This window comes from Bos taurus, chromosome 1, assembly GCF_002263795.3.
Source record: "Bos taurus isolate L1 Dominette 01449 registration number 42190680 breed Hereford chromosome 1, ARS-UCD2.0, whole genome shotgun sequence".
NCBI lineage: Eukaryota > Metazoa > Chordata > Mammalia > Artiodactyla > Bovidae > Bos > Bos taurus.
In genome coordinates, this window is record NC_037328.1 from 67,029,512 (window position 1) to 67,043,566 (window position 14,055).

General features: G+C 40.1%; 1 protein-coding gene across 4 annotated transcripts in view; it reads left to right on the top strand.

Moving 5' to 3' along the window:
- PARP14 (poly(ADP-ribose) polymerase family member 14) overlaps positions 1-14,055 on the top strand; it is a 57,280-nt gene that overhangs the window by 17,225 nt on the left and 26,000 nt on the right. For all 4 annotated transcript variants that reach the window (XR_009494387.1, XR_009494388.1, NM_001206538.1 and 1 more), the window contains 7 exon segments: positions 926-3,168; positions 5,152-5,388; positions 5,920-6,141; positions 9,394-9,472; positions 11,581-11,730; positions 12,018-12,080; positions 12,411-12,578. Coding sequence is in view for 2 of the 4 variants with exons in the window: in NM_001206538.1 (NP_001193467.1) it covers positions 926-3,168; positions 5,152-5,388; positions 5,920-6,141; positions 9,394-9,472; positions 11,581-11,730; positions 12,018-12,080; positions 12,411-12,578 (3,162 nt within the window). In the remaining 2 variants the exon portion in view is untranslated.

Sequence of the window (14,055 nt, forward strand, 5' to 3'; positions counted from 1 at the left end):
CTTGAATCTTAGCTCAAATATTTACAGTCTGCGTGTGTGCTCAGTCATGTCCGACTCTTTGTGATCCCATGGACTGTAGCACACCAGACTCCTCTATCCATGGGATTCTCCAGGCAAGAATACTGGAGCAGGTTGTCATTTCATACTCCAGGGAATCTTCCTGATTCAGGGATCAACCCTGCATCTCTTGAGTCTCCTACATCGGCAGGCTGATTCTTCACACTGCACCACCTGGAAGCCCCATTTTCAGCCTATGTGACCCTATTAGAGTTACCTAACATCTCCTAGCTTCAGTTTTATCATTTGTAAATAAGGATGACAACAATAGTGTCTCTACTTCAAAACGTTGTTGTGAGGGTTATATACATATAGAATATTGTCTGACACATAGTAAATTATGATAATTATTATTATGCACCACCTCTTAGAAGTATTAATGGAATCTAAATCATATATGAAATCTAAATTTCTGCAACTGTACAGGAAGAAATTATAGAAAGAAAGAAATAACATGATTCCTAGATGAGCTTTGCTTTAAGAACAAAAACATTCTTCACACTGGAGCAAACACCCTCCTCATGCTTGTGACCAAACTCCTCTCTCTTTCTTAACCTGGCGGTGATCATATATATTAGTGTTATCATAGAATTTACTTAACAGAATAGAATTTACCTAACAGAATTTCAGCATAGAGTGCTCTTGGCTGGAAAGTAGTTATTTCATGACACAAGGAATACCTGTGTAGTATTAATACATATCAATGTATATTTGAGCACTCTGGGAGTAGTGTTGCTTTTTAAAGCCTGTTGTCACATCAAAGTTCTTACAAACATTAGGATTTTTTTTCTCCAGAATAGGAAAATTTGTTTGCTTGTTTTTGCTTCTGAAACATTATACTGAGTTTATTTTATTTCTTTCCTTTAAGTGATGGACACCATCATGACCAAGAAACTTGACCTCAATAATATGCCACTCTCTGTGTTCCCATACTATCCTTCTTTGGGCACAGCCTTGTATGGGGAGGAGAAACCTCTGATCAAGCTTCCGGCATCATTCAGAGAACCACTGGATCTTTCCTTATGGAAATTCTTGCAGAAAAAGAAACATCTGACTGAGGAGATACGTGATAAAATGAGATATTGTCACTGTGAGTTGACATGGTGCCAGCTCAGCAATGAAGTGATCATCAGACCTGCAGCCACATTAGTCAATCAAGGAAGACTAAGAGTCAAGACTTGGCGGAAAGATGCTTCCACACTTTTCTCTGACATCAGGTCTGAATATACAGTGACCTCATTTAAAGTGGATCCAACAGTGTGGGACACCATTAAAGACAGTTTAGAAGATGATAGAATTTTGATTGAATTTGATGCACTTGCAAGCATTGTAACCTTAGTGGGGGAGTCAGAGGATGTACAAAACATTGAGCCACAGATCAAGGACTTAATAGAAAGCACCATTCAAAATATTAAAAGAGAAGAGCAAAGTCTGAAACAAAAACTGGCCATTAATTCAAGCAAGTATTCACTTCTTTTGCACAGTGGCATACAAGAGCAGCTCCACACGGAGTGCCCAGATGTGGAAATTTATTATGATGAAGCCTCTCAACACATGTGCTTCAAAGGACTCCCTGCAGAAGTGTATAAAGTAAAGTGTGAAATCCAGGAAAAGGTATACACCATGGCTCAGAGAAACATTCATGTTCACCCTGAGGTTTTCCAGTTTCTGCAACAGGTTGACTGTGCAGAATTCTCTAAGTCTCTCTTTACAGCACAGAACATTCTTGCAGTTTACGAGCTAGAGGGCACAACTGTCCTCTTAACTGGCTTCTCTTCTGAAGTCCTATCAGAAGCTGAAAAGCAAATGCAGAGCACCTTAATTTGTAATTGCATTGATATTGAGGACAGAGAAGTCCTTAATGGCAAGAATTGGAAAGGGCTCACTGGAAATTTGTGTAAGAAACACAATTCCTCCTCAAAGACTGTAGTAATCCAGGAGGTAACTTCAGGAACTGCAGCCCAGGTCATCATTGCAGGCTGTGAAAGAGAAGTACGTAAAATCTACGGCTTGCTTTCTGACTTCGTGGAAAAGCACTCAAAAATAGAGAGATGGACTGGAGTAAAGAGTTCCTTAATTGTTGATTATTTAAAAGCAGAAAAGCAAATCTGGTCAAATATAAGGGGGATGAATGTTCAGGTAAATTTTAATCCTGAGAACAAGCAAAAAAGCATTTCACTAATTGGCCCAAAGGCCAAAGTCCTGGAGGGAATGAAAATTGTCAGACAAGCCTTGGATTCGGTGTGTGTTAAAAGCGTCCATACTGATAAACCAGGAGCTGGTCAGTTCTTCCAGGATAAAGCACGGTATTATAAAAGTGAGGTCAGAAGATTATTTGGTTGTTTTATTGAACTGAAGAAAGATGAAGAAAAGGAGGGACGCGGCACTGGTGGGCAGAGGTGCTTTTTTCGGACAGATTTAGCTCCTGGAGTCTCGCTAATTGTGCAGCAAGGCGACTTGACGCACTTTCCCGTCCAGGTGGTGGTGAATGCGGCCAATGAGGAACTCAAGCTCAGGGGGGCATTGGCTGCTGCTCTTCTAAGAGCGGCTGGCCCTGAGCTTCAAGAAGACTGTGACCAGATATTGAAGAAAAGGGGCAAGCTCTCACCTCCCTATGCCGTCATCTCGAAAGCAGGAAAGCTCCCATACCAACATGTGATCCACGCAGTGGGGCCCCAGTGGAAGAGTGATGAGGCCCAGAAATGTGTGTTGCAGCTAAAGAATGCTGTGAAAGAAAGTCTCAATTTGGCTGTAAAACACAAGTACCAATCCATAGCCATCCCTGCTATTAGTTCCAGAACCTTAAGCTTTCCTCTATCCCAGTGTGTGGAGGCCATTGTTTTGGCGATCAAGGAATGGTTCCAGTGTAAAAAGGATGGATGCACCTTGAAAGAGATTTACCTTGTGGATATAGCTGAGAAGACTGTTGAGGCCTTTGCTGAAAGTGCCAAAAGTGTATTTAAAGACACCCTGCCTGATATTGCTTCCCTGCCCAGTTTACCAGCAGCAGCCCAGCCCGACTTGAGAAAAGATCATGGAAATGGATCAAGTCTGTTGACCCCAGAAGGCCTGAGGATCCACCTGGTGAAAGAAGATGTGCAGAATGCTACAGTGAGTGCCCCTGTTTTCAGAATAACCCCCAGGGTGCTGGGAACTCCAGTTAGCCTACTGCCAAATGGAGATTAGGATCAAGGGGAGAATCCCATGTCCTCCATCCTTGCCTTGAAATAGGTTTCCTTAGAAAACTGGGCTACTTCACCAAGGTGCTCACTAATTGAGACTGGTCAATTATTTGTGAGAACTGATAATGTACTCAGATCACTAGTTTCCAGCAAATGTGAAAATCCACAATAATAGCTAATGTTTACGTGACTCTCTATACTTTTTCAGTGCTTTTACACCTGTCATACTTTGGCAAATCTAAGATTAATTTCCTGTCAAATTCTTTGATAGCAGATACAGAAAAATTAGAGCATAAGATGGGGACAGAAGACAGCAGTCTGGAGTGTACTGAGTCTGAGGGGCTCTCAACTCCCAACGTCAGTAAGAAAATATGGGGAGGAAGGTAGAAAGTGGATCTGGGGAAGGTCTGGGTATTATGTGGGGCTGGTTCTTGTAGATCTGTCAGGGAGTGATGTGTTTTTAAAAACTGTATTTAGCAACTTTTTCAACACAGGCTGTAACATCCAAGCAGTGCTGGAAGGTCCCCTGCTGTGCTTCCCCAAATGGGGAGTTGTGAGCCGTCTTGGGGCAGAGATTCTTAGGGAAGGCTATTTGCATACTTTATTTGGAGAAAAATTTATTCACAACCTTTGCCCACTTAAATTATCTTTTTATTACTGAAATTTAAGAGTGCTTTGTATATTCTGTATATAGGTCCTTTAACAGATATACGATTTGCAAATATCTTCTCCCATCTTGTGGGTTCATCCTCTTTTTTTGTTCAAGTTGTTATTTTGTTTAAAATATTTTTCATTTTAGCTTAAAATATGGAAAGAGGTTGTAAAAATTTTGATTTTTACTTAGCGTAAATCATAATTACAAGAGTAATAGCTAACACTGCCTGTGTCCTATGTGCCAGGCACTCTCCCAAGTGCTTGGCGTTCATTTTCTCATTCATTGCTATGAGGCAGATTCCAGGATTATTATTCTCATTTCATAGATGAAGGAATGAGATTTAGAGGGGTTAAGTATTTTGCCCAAGTCTCACAGCAAGCAAATGATAGAGCTAGGATTGGAATGTACATTGCTGTATTTCAAAATATAGAAGTAGTTTTGTTTCTCATTGAAAAAACCAAGCAAATAAACAGAAATCTCTTTCAGCCAGGGGTCGGTAACTGGAATGAGTTCCGATGCTCATTCACTTTGGACACTGAGTAGTAAGACATTCCTTCCATGCCTTCCACTCCCATAGGTGTGTGGCTTCTGCTGCCACAGATCTGCTTTGCATCACTTCTCGGTGACCCTTGTTGGGTAACTTTGACAACCACTTGGTTCCATTCCCTCTCCCGTCTTCTCTTGGTGTCTTAGTCAAGCCTGATTAATCTGCTCATATTAACTGTCCTGCTGGAAGAGATCCCATGGCTCTTCACTGATGCCTGGAAGCCCCGTTGACTTGGGACTCAAGGCCCTGCAGTCTACCTGCTGTGTAGTATTCCTAGCCTGGCTGCTACCATTTTGCTGTGAAAGCTCTCTAGCAGGTCAAACTAATCTGCTTGCTGCTCACAACCTACCCTGCTTCTGCCCATGCTGTTGCCCCTCCTGAAGGAATTCCCCATCTCTCTCTGCCTGCAGCAACTGTTCCCATTTCTCAGACACCGTGTCACTCATACTGTCTTCACTGACCTCTGAAGGCGCTTCCTCTGGACTCCTTTGGTGAGTCCCTACCATTTATGTGTTGCTTTTTGACAGCTACTTTTTGTCCTAGAGTGTTATTTAAATAAGTATCTCTCTTTTGAGGTGGTATTTTAATCTCTGAAAACTTAATCATCTTAGTTGTCTCCCACCGTGCCAAGCCCAGGGGCTTAAATATAGTAATCCTGGATGAATGCTTTTTCTTAGAATTTGAAACAAATTGTTGGTTTTGTTTTTAAGACCCATGTTGTTGTCAACTCCATTTCCTCGGATCTTGAGCTTGATAGAGGGCCCCTTTCCAAGGCCTTCTTGGAAAAAGCAGGACAAAAGCTCCAGGAGGAATTGAAGACAGCTGGACAAGGGGTTGTTGTTGATGTGGGCACTGTTCTCCGAACCAGCAGCTGCAATCTGCACTGCCAGCATGTGCTTCACGTGGTGGCTCCGAACTGGAGAAATGACAGACCGTCATCACAGAAGGTGGGACCTGGTTTTCAATTCTCCAGAAAATTGGGTAGCTCTTTGAACTCTCAATGTAAAGTAGACTGGACTCTGCCTGTCTCTGTTCTGTAATAACATCACATTCTCAGAGCCATTTCTTTGAGCTATAGCTGACTTCTCCCAAGGACCAGTTAATAATATAAATTTACTGTGGTTCTCAACCATTGCTGGGACTCAGGGAAGGGTTGCTGAAGATACTCTTTAGTGAGGAAGGCAAGGTGAAGGCATGAAGAATGGAAGAGAACGAAGGGTCAGAACAGTAACTGCTTTGCTTCTTTCCATCATTGCTGAATGCATTTGAATCTTTTTGGAGGGTCTCACATGTTCTTCCTTCCTTTTCCTCGTTTACTCCTCTATTTTTCCTTCCCCCTTCTCACTGCCCTTAACCTGCCTTTTGTTGAAAGCAAAAAGGAGTAAGCAGAGATCCCATAGTAGCTAAATTCTTGTTCTTTTTGTTTGAACTCTAATTTCTAGGCAAAAATGTATAAGAATGTGCTTTGTTCTTTTCAGATCATGGAAAACATAATCAGAGAATGTTTGGAGATCACTGAGAGTTTGTCCTTAAACTCAATTGCATTTCCAGCAATAGGAACAGGAAATCTGGGGTTTCCTAAAAACGTTTTTGCTGAATTAATCATCTCAGAAGTATTCACATTCAGTAGAAAGAATCAACCCAGAACTTTACAAGAGGTTTGGTTTCTGTTGCATCCAAGTGATCATGAAACTATTCAGGTATGGTCTTGCTCATTGCTGGTTATTCTGTCAACTGAGCCCTAACATTTTCAAGTGTCTTCTTGGTTTGATAGGTTGTTTCTTTCATGTATTTTCACACAAGAAAGTAAAAGAGTAGTGTGGACTAGTTGTAGTATGGCAAATTTCAAGCAAATGTATGCATATAGAAAAAATTTGACTTATTAAGAAAAATTTGAAACATATACAAAAATAGACAAAATATTTGGCTTCCCTTATAGCTCAGTTGGTAAAGAATCTGCCTGCAATGCAGGAGACCTGGGTTCGATTCCTGGGTCAGGAAGATCCTCTGGAGAAGGAAATGGCAGCCCACTCCAGTATTCTTGCCTGGAAAATCCCATGGACAGAAGAGCCTGGCAGGCCACAGTCTGTGAGGTCGCAAGAGTCAGACATGACTTAGCGATTAAATTACTACTACTACTAGGCAAAGTAGTGTAATGAAATCCCTTTATCCATATTCATCTTCATAATTAACAACTTATGGCCAGTATGTTTCATCTCTATCTCCATTTATTTCCTTTCCTTCCATATTATTTTTGAAGCGGATCCCATATATACGTTTTATCCATAATTGATTCAGTATTTGTTTTAGACATTAGGATTCTTTTTAAAAGTAACCTAACTACAATACTATTTCACACCTAAAAGAAATTGGCAATCATTCCTTTATTTCATCAATTATCAAGTCAATGTTCATATTTCCAACTATTTCATAAATATTTTATTTTGTTTTTATAGCTTGTTTGTTTGAATCAGAATTCAAATAAGGCCCCAGTATTGCAATGGAGTTGACATATCCCTTAAACCTCTTTAATCTATAGAATTTCCTTCCATATTAACATAGAAATTTTAATACATAATATAAAAGTACTGTGTGGTCCTACAAATAGGAGAATGTCAAAATAATATACAACTGAAGGACTCAGCACATCCCCATAGGAGTAAGAAGGTTGGGACCAGAAATACCAGAACCATCTTTGGTCATAGAGAGTTCATCAACCAGCTCACATTTGCTGAACGTCAGCTGTGAGTAAGCTGCTGGAATCTGCATTACGGGAGAACAAGAAGCATTTAATAAGAGGCCATTATTCTTGCCCCCCAAGTCCTTAGAGTCCAGGAGAGTAGATGATATTAAATGTTTGAAAAGTTCCATAATAGTGCAAGAAATAACAGATTAAGGCTAGCTATCTAAGAGATGTCCATATATCATTGGACCAACTGAATTTTTAGGTCATACTTTTTTTTTCCTCTTTCTAGCTACTACCTTTAAATACTCTGGAAGCAAGCAAATCTAAATTCTAATCAGACAGCTAACCCCCCTGAGCAGTATATGTGGTCCATTTAGTTGGCCCACGTAACTACAGTCATTTCTAGTCAATAAATGCTTTTTGAACAGTCTCCCTATGACTTGCATTGTACAAAGTGGTATGGATTACACAATGGGTATGTAGCATGTACTCTCCCTCCTACAAATCATAATTACTTGGGGAGCTAAGATTTGTACACATAAAATGAACTAGAGAGATGAAATGCTGAGTTTTTGAATGAATGGCCAGGTTCATTGAAGGAAGTGAGTCCTATGACATGGATCTGAACCCTCAAAACTCACTATTTCTGTGCAATCTCAGCCCTTCATTATCTTTCCTAAAGATTCAAATTCTTCAAGTATTTGATAAAGGGGTTAGCCTAGACAGACACTGTTATTGCCATTGGAAATAGTATTGCTTTTCCATACATGGCTGTGACACTTTTTCTCTTAAGACTTGTAAAGAGAGTTAAGCTTTGGTTTTATTTGCCCCCAAATAAGCAAAACTTATTGAAATATTTATAGGTGGAGACTATAACAGAGGTTGCAAACAGAAGCCTGCGGTCTGAATGGAGCCTCTAGATATGCTTTATTTGGGCTGTTTTTTTAAAACAATTTGACTCTGTTGCTGGCATTTAAGAATCAAACATGTCATATTAAGCTCCAGATGTCCACTGTGACCTAAAAATTCAAGAATTCTGGCACATTGGACATGGATACGAGCCTGAACAATTTGCTGTGGTTGAATGGCAGCTACTCTCTAGTTCCCCAGAGTCAAACCAGTCCACCTTTCCCCCTGTCCAACTTTCCCCCTGTAGCTTACCTGCCTGGTGCTTGTAGTAGTCTTTAAGCCTGAGACCTTGGCTCTATAGTCACTTCTGTCTGGTCCTCTTCCCATTATTGTATAAGCCTTTTAGTCAAGATGTTACTTGTTCATTTCCAACAAAATTTCATGTTGCTTCTAATAAGGAGGAAGAAAGTGATGATATTGGTGTGTCACTACCAGGCAAAGAAATGGAATTCCAGCCTCCAACTCCCAAGAAACTACTCCCCTAGCGATTTCTCTCCTGGTACAAATAAGTTAAACACTGAAGTGTCTGGGTCCTTGTGATTGTCTTTCTCTTAACACTGTATTTTTGACAACAGCAAATATTTGGTTTTACTGATTATGAAAATAATACATCTTCATTGTAGAAACCGAATAAGAAATGCATAAATTCATTTAGTTGTATTTCATTCCAGTCTTCTTTTATATATGTGGACTTTTAAATGTGGGACTATGTATTTTAATATCATACTTTTTTCATTTAATAGTATAAAATAAGCTTTTCCCTGTTCTATTAACTATTCCTTAAAAATATGATTTAAAATGGCTGTCAAATACTCCAGCATGAAAGTAAAAGTGTTAGTTGTGTAGTCGTGTCTGCTCTTTGTGACCCCATGGACTGTAGCTTTCCAGGCTCCTCTGTGCATGGGACTTTCCAGGCAAGAATACTGGAGTGGGTTGGCATGCCCTTCTTCAGGTGATCTTCCTGACCCAGGGATCGAACCTGTGTCTTTCACATTGAGGGCAGATTCTTTACCATATGTGCCACCAGGGAAGTAAATACTACAGCATATGGCCATACAAAAATTTATTTAACCATTTTCCTGTTGGAGTTTTAAACTTTAGTTTTTTCTCAGTTGCAAACAGCATTGTAATCAGTATCCTTATATTTATATCTTTGTTCACATCTTTGATAATTTTCATAGTGTATATTTCTAAAAATAGAGTTTATGAGTTTTTGTAACTTAAAAATCTATAATGAAAATAAATAATACTTAGAGAATTGTTCTCTCATAAATGTGCATGTAGGATCAAAATGTCTGAATCAGATTGATTTATCTACTGAGAATTGTGGTGGTTAAAACTGTATTTGTATTTCTAGGCATTCTCAGATGAATTTGCCAGAAGAGCTAATGGAAATTTCATCAGTGACAAAGTTTCCAAGGCTGAAAGTACACAAGGTTCAGTAAAGCTTTTAAATAGAGGAATTATTTATAATTGCTAAATAACTATTCAGTGAGAAGTAAAACAGGATGATTTTTATGAAAAAGTCAATTTGTGATAAATAAAATATTAAATTATATTCCATATACCTAAGCATGCAAGACACTGGTCATATTTATGTGATCTGGGGTGAAAGAGTAGGCTGGCCAAATGTAATCTGTACAATCGGTTTTTAAGTGGTGATGAGGCTACTAAGGATGATGTGATAAGTGTTTTCAAAAATAGATACACTTAAAGAAATAAAACCAACCAAATGCTTCTCCTCTGTCAAAGTTACTGTTGTATATTTGAGTTTATCCTGTTTGGAGTTTGCTGAAGCTTCTTAAATCTGAACATGTATGGCTTCCGTCAGACCTGGGAATTTTTCAGTCATTTCTTCAAATATATTTTTCTGCACTGGTCTCTCTCCTCTCCCTCTGGTGCTTCAATAACACAAATGGTAAGCCTTCTGATAGTATTTCTGAAGATCTGTTCTTTTTTTTTTAATTTCCATCTTTTTTCTCTCTGTTCTTCAGATTGGATAACATTTATTAATCTACCTTCAAATTCACTGATTTTTTCTGTCTACTATACTATATATAGCCTATCCAGTGAACTTTTAATTTCAAACATTGTCTTTTAAGTTCTAAAATGTCCGTTTGATTATTATTTTATAGTTTATATTTCTCTGTAGAGATCCCTATTTTTCCTTTCATTCCAGATTACTTTCATGCATTCAAATGTGTTTACTTTGCCCTCAGAGAGTTATAGTAGATATAGTAGAGCCTTTAAAAACTGTCTGATTATTCCAACATCTGAGTCACTTTAAGATTAGCATCTATATTGAGCGTCTTTATACTTGAGAATTGATCACATTTTCCTGGTTCGTTGGGTGACAAGCAAGTTTGGATTATAGAATGGGCATTTTAAACATTATGCTGTACGACTAGGGTCCTGTTAAAATCCTCTGGAAAATGGTCATTGTTTCCTTTGTTTGAGCAGGCAGCCAGTCAGTTAGCTTCCTTCTACAAGTTCTGCCTCACCTTATGTTTGGGCAGTGGTTAAGATCAATTCCATTCCTAAAGCCTTTGCTGTGCAGCTTGGGTCTACCCATGTGCGGTCATACAGAGAACAGGGGGTCACCCTCTCCAGCTCACTGCCCCAGCATTCCCCTTACATTGTCTTGCAGAAGGCTATTCTCCAGGTCTTCTGGCCAGAAGGACAAGGTTCTGTCAGAGTTGAAGCTGCAAGTTCTGTTGCCTTATAATTTTGAGAGATCAGAGTTGCCCTTGGGCAAAGCAGAGGGGGTAGGGAGGGGACCTAACAAACAAAAAGCCAAGGATTTCTCGTATAGCACATAGACACTTTTCAGACCACAAGTCCCTTTTTTTTTTTCACTGATTCTTCTGGACAGGAATATAGAATCTCCCTCAGTTTTAGCTCCCCGTGGTGTCACTGTGGAGTTCTACATCCAGGGCACCTTATACAGGGTCTAGATTTAGAAAGGAAAAGTACGGGAAAAAATGAGGCTTCTCTGCTATTCTCTTCAGCTCACGGGGACCCATTTTCTTAGTCCTCTGGCCACAAGATAGACATTCTCTGAGAGTTTTGCTGCCTGTCTTCATTGTGTAGTTCTGTAATGAGGGCCATGCTTGGGTCAAGGCTGGGAGATAAAAGAGGAAAAATTACCAAACAAAATGGGAAGCACTAAAGGCTGCTTCTTCCAATTCTGACTCCCTTCCCCAATTTGCCTGCTGTTGTGAATGTCTCAGTTCTCCGAGAGTGGCTTTTTGTGTGTGTCCCATGTTTTCACTTGTAATCAGTGGAGAAGAAAGGCTCAAGTTGACTGATTCACCTCGATCAGCAACTGAAGTCCACGTTCGATATATATTATATTTTATAATCCTTTGCCAGAAATAGACCATCAGGGCTCAGAGGCAGGGCCAAGTTAAATGCCAGAGATCACATAGAGGGGCAGAGAGAGGGAAAGAGAAGGTTGAGCGGGGCACAGGTGAGGACCAGGAAACCTAAGTCATTCTTGCTATTGCTGACTTGTTACTGACTCCATTTTTTTTCCCCTTGTCAGATTTCTATGGAACTATTTCTAACCCTGATTTAGGGGTGTATGAAATGAAGATTGGGCCCATCATTTTCCAGGTAGCCTCTGGAGATATCAGCAAAGAAGAGGCAGATGTGATCGTAAATTCAACATCAAAGTCATTTAATCTCAAAGCAGGTACTTGACTTACAGAATTTTGACTAGTGTAATAGTCACAGTAGAGCCCATGAAGTAGGGTTCCTATAGCCAAACTGGTTTCTACAACTCTGTCTTATTAATACTAATTAATAATTTTTAAATTGTTTTGACATGGTTTCTCATAATTGGGAACAGTTCTTTTATGAATTTTTCTTCTTTGTTATCAGAAATACCCTAGTTATAGGATTCCTTCGATGATGGTGAAAGCGTTTAGACTGTGAGGCAATCATTCTGATGTGTGTAAATATCTTGATTTTCTCATGCAGGGGTCTCCAAAGCAATTTTAGGAAGAGCTGGGAGAAATGTGGAAATAGAATGTTCTCGCCAAGGTAAGGCACAATGCTATTTTTTGATTCTAAGTTTTAAGTGGAAGATTGAATATGGGAGGCTGTGGAGGATGAGGAAAGTCGTGGGGTTGGGAAGACAACATATTGATCTGGAAATCATGCCTTTTACTGAAGAATTCCTGTTGCAGTGAATTAGAAATGAAAAGTAATCTCCCAGTTAATAAGAGAAGTGAGATTCATCAGAGCTAGTATTTCAGGAGTTTCTTATTCACAGAGAATACTTCATCTTCCAATTCAGACATTTTCCTTTTTAAACAATCAGAGAGTGGGTTCAGCCTCTAATTTTGTGTCTTTTTGTCTCATGTTTCCCAGCTCAACAGGGCCACAGTGATTATATAATTACTCAAGGTGGGGATTTGAAGTGCAAGAATATCATTCACGTCATTGGTGGAAATGATGTCAAGAGATCAGTCACCTGTGTTTTGCAAGAGTGTGAAAAACGCCATTACTCGTCTGTTTGCCTCCCGGCCATTGGGACAGGTTTGTGGCCTCTGGCTGTCAAGGCTGAATCCCAAGGAGACCACTCTCCCTGGGATTTGGTGCTGATGGTTAATGTACTTACCGCTGAGTCAGCATCAGTCAGTTTCCTCAACTCAGGGCAGCCCCTGAGGGAAGGAGCAAAGCCTGAGGGTAGTTTAAGTAAAAGAGAAAAATGAAGAAAAGTGAAGAGAGTATTGGCACAGTAGACATTTGCTTTCTAATATGGAAGGGAAGGGAGAGAAAAAGTCCGTTTCTCATTACTTTTATCCACTCTTTTCTCTTTTTCATCCCCTACACATGTCCCATTGTTTGTCTTCAACTTCCCCTCTACCCCTCTTCACTGAAACACCAGTGCGTGGACTTCTGCTTCCTCCAGACAGCATGGCCATCCCCTTCTCTTGCCTCCTCAACAAGGGGCTGGTCACGGGGCGTCTCGGCCTCTCAGTCAACAGAACTCGGTGGATTCTAATGAGTCAGAAAATCTAGGCCTTCCGCAGCCTGCCTGCCTCTTTGGAGTTTCTTGTTTTCCTCAAACTGTACAACGATTTTATGAGTCTTCTTTTATAAGGATGGTGCTTTGGGCTTATCATTTGTAAGGTGATGCTCTCTGAGCTGCTTCCCCAGGAATCTGAGTCATGTGCATGAATCAGGTACTCCTGCTTGGTCTCCTTTAAGGGAGCTGCTCAGGCTTGAAGTGGCTGGAGATGACTGGTCCCAGAGAGAGAAGGCACAGCACTGGGTTAAACGTCCCATTGCTCAGGAATCCAAGTTTGAGTGTCTCATACTGGCATTTTAGGCCCTCCAAAAGCTTAGCTTCATAAACCTAACCATCCTTGTTACTTTCAGGGCCTTCTTGTTATCCTCTATCCCATATTTTGATTTCTCTTATATTTTTCATTCTTCTTAATTTTCCCACATAGAATGTTATGTCTCTTTGGTTCTCTATGTCTGAAAGTATGATTTATATACCCTTTATTCTTCCATTCTCTTTGTAGTATCATTCAGTCCTAGCAGATTGGCCAATGTATTATCTGGCTGTCCTGCTCTCTGTCATTTTTAATGGACACCCACTAATGACTCTCTAGTCTCTACCTCCAACTGCTTTTTCCTCTGAGCTCCAGTCTTGTGTTTCTGCCTTAACTTTAATTGTGCCAAGAAAGCAGACAGCCTCAGAGTGGCACTACCTTCCCGAGGGAGTCCCTGAGTAGAGTCAGAGAAGAAATAAGGAAATGAGGCAGTTTTGGTTTTGTATAAATATTTCTGGGTTACTACAAACCTGTTGTATTTTCCACTGACCTGGTTGCATTGCTGGTCTGCACAAGTAAATCAAGGTTAGCAATTTCTTGCTCGTCTATTTTCCCTGTCACTATCCCCACCTGAGCAGGCCCTTAGACTAACAGATGGATGAGTTTGCTTCCCTAGTGCTGTTTATGAGTTGAGACTGTAATTGAGACGGTTGCTGGCAGTAAAGGAAGCC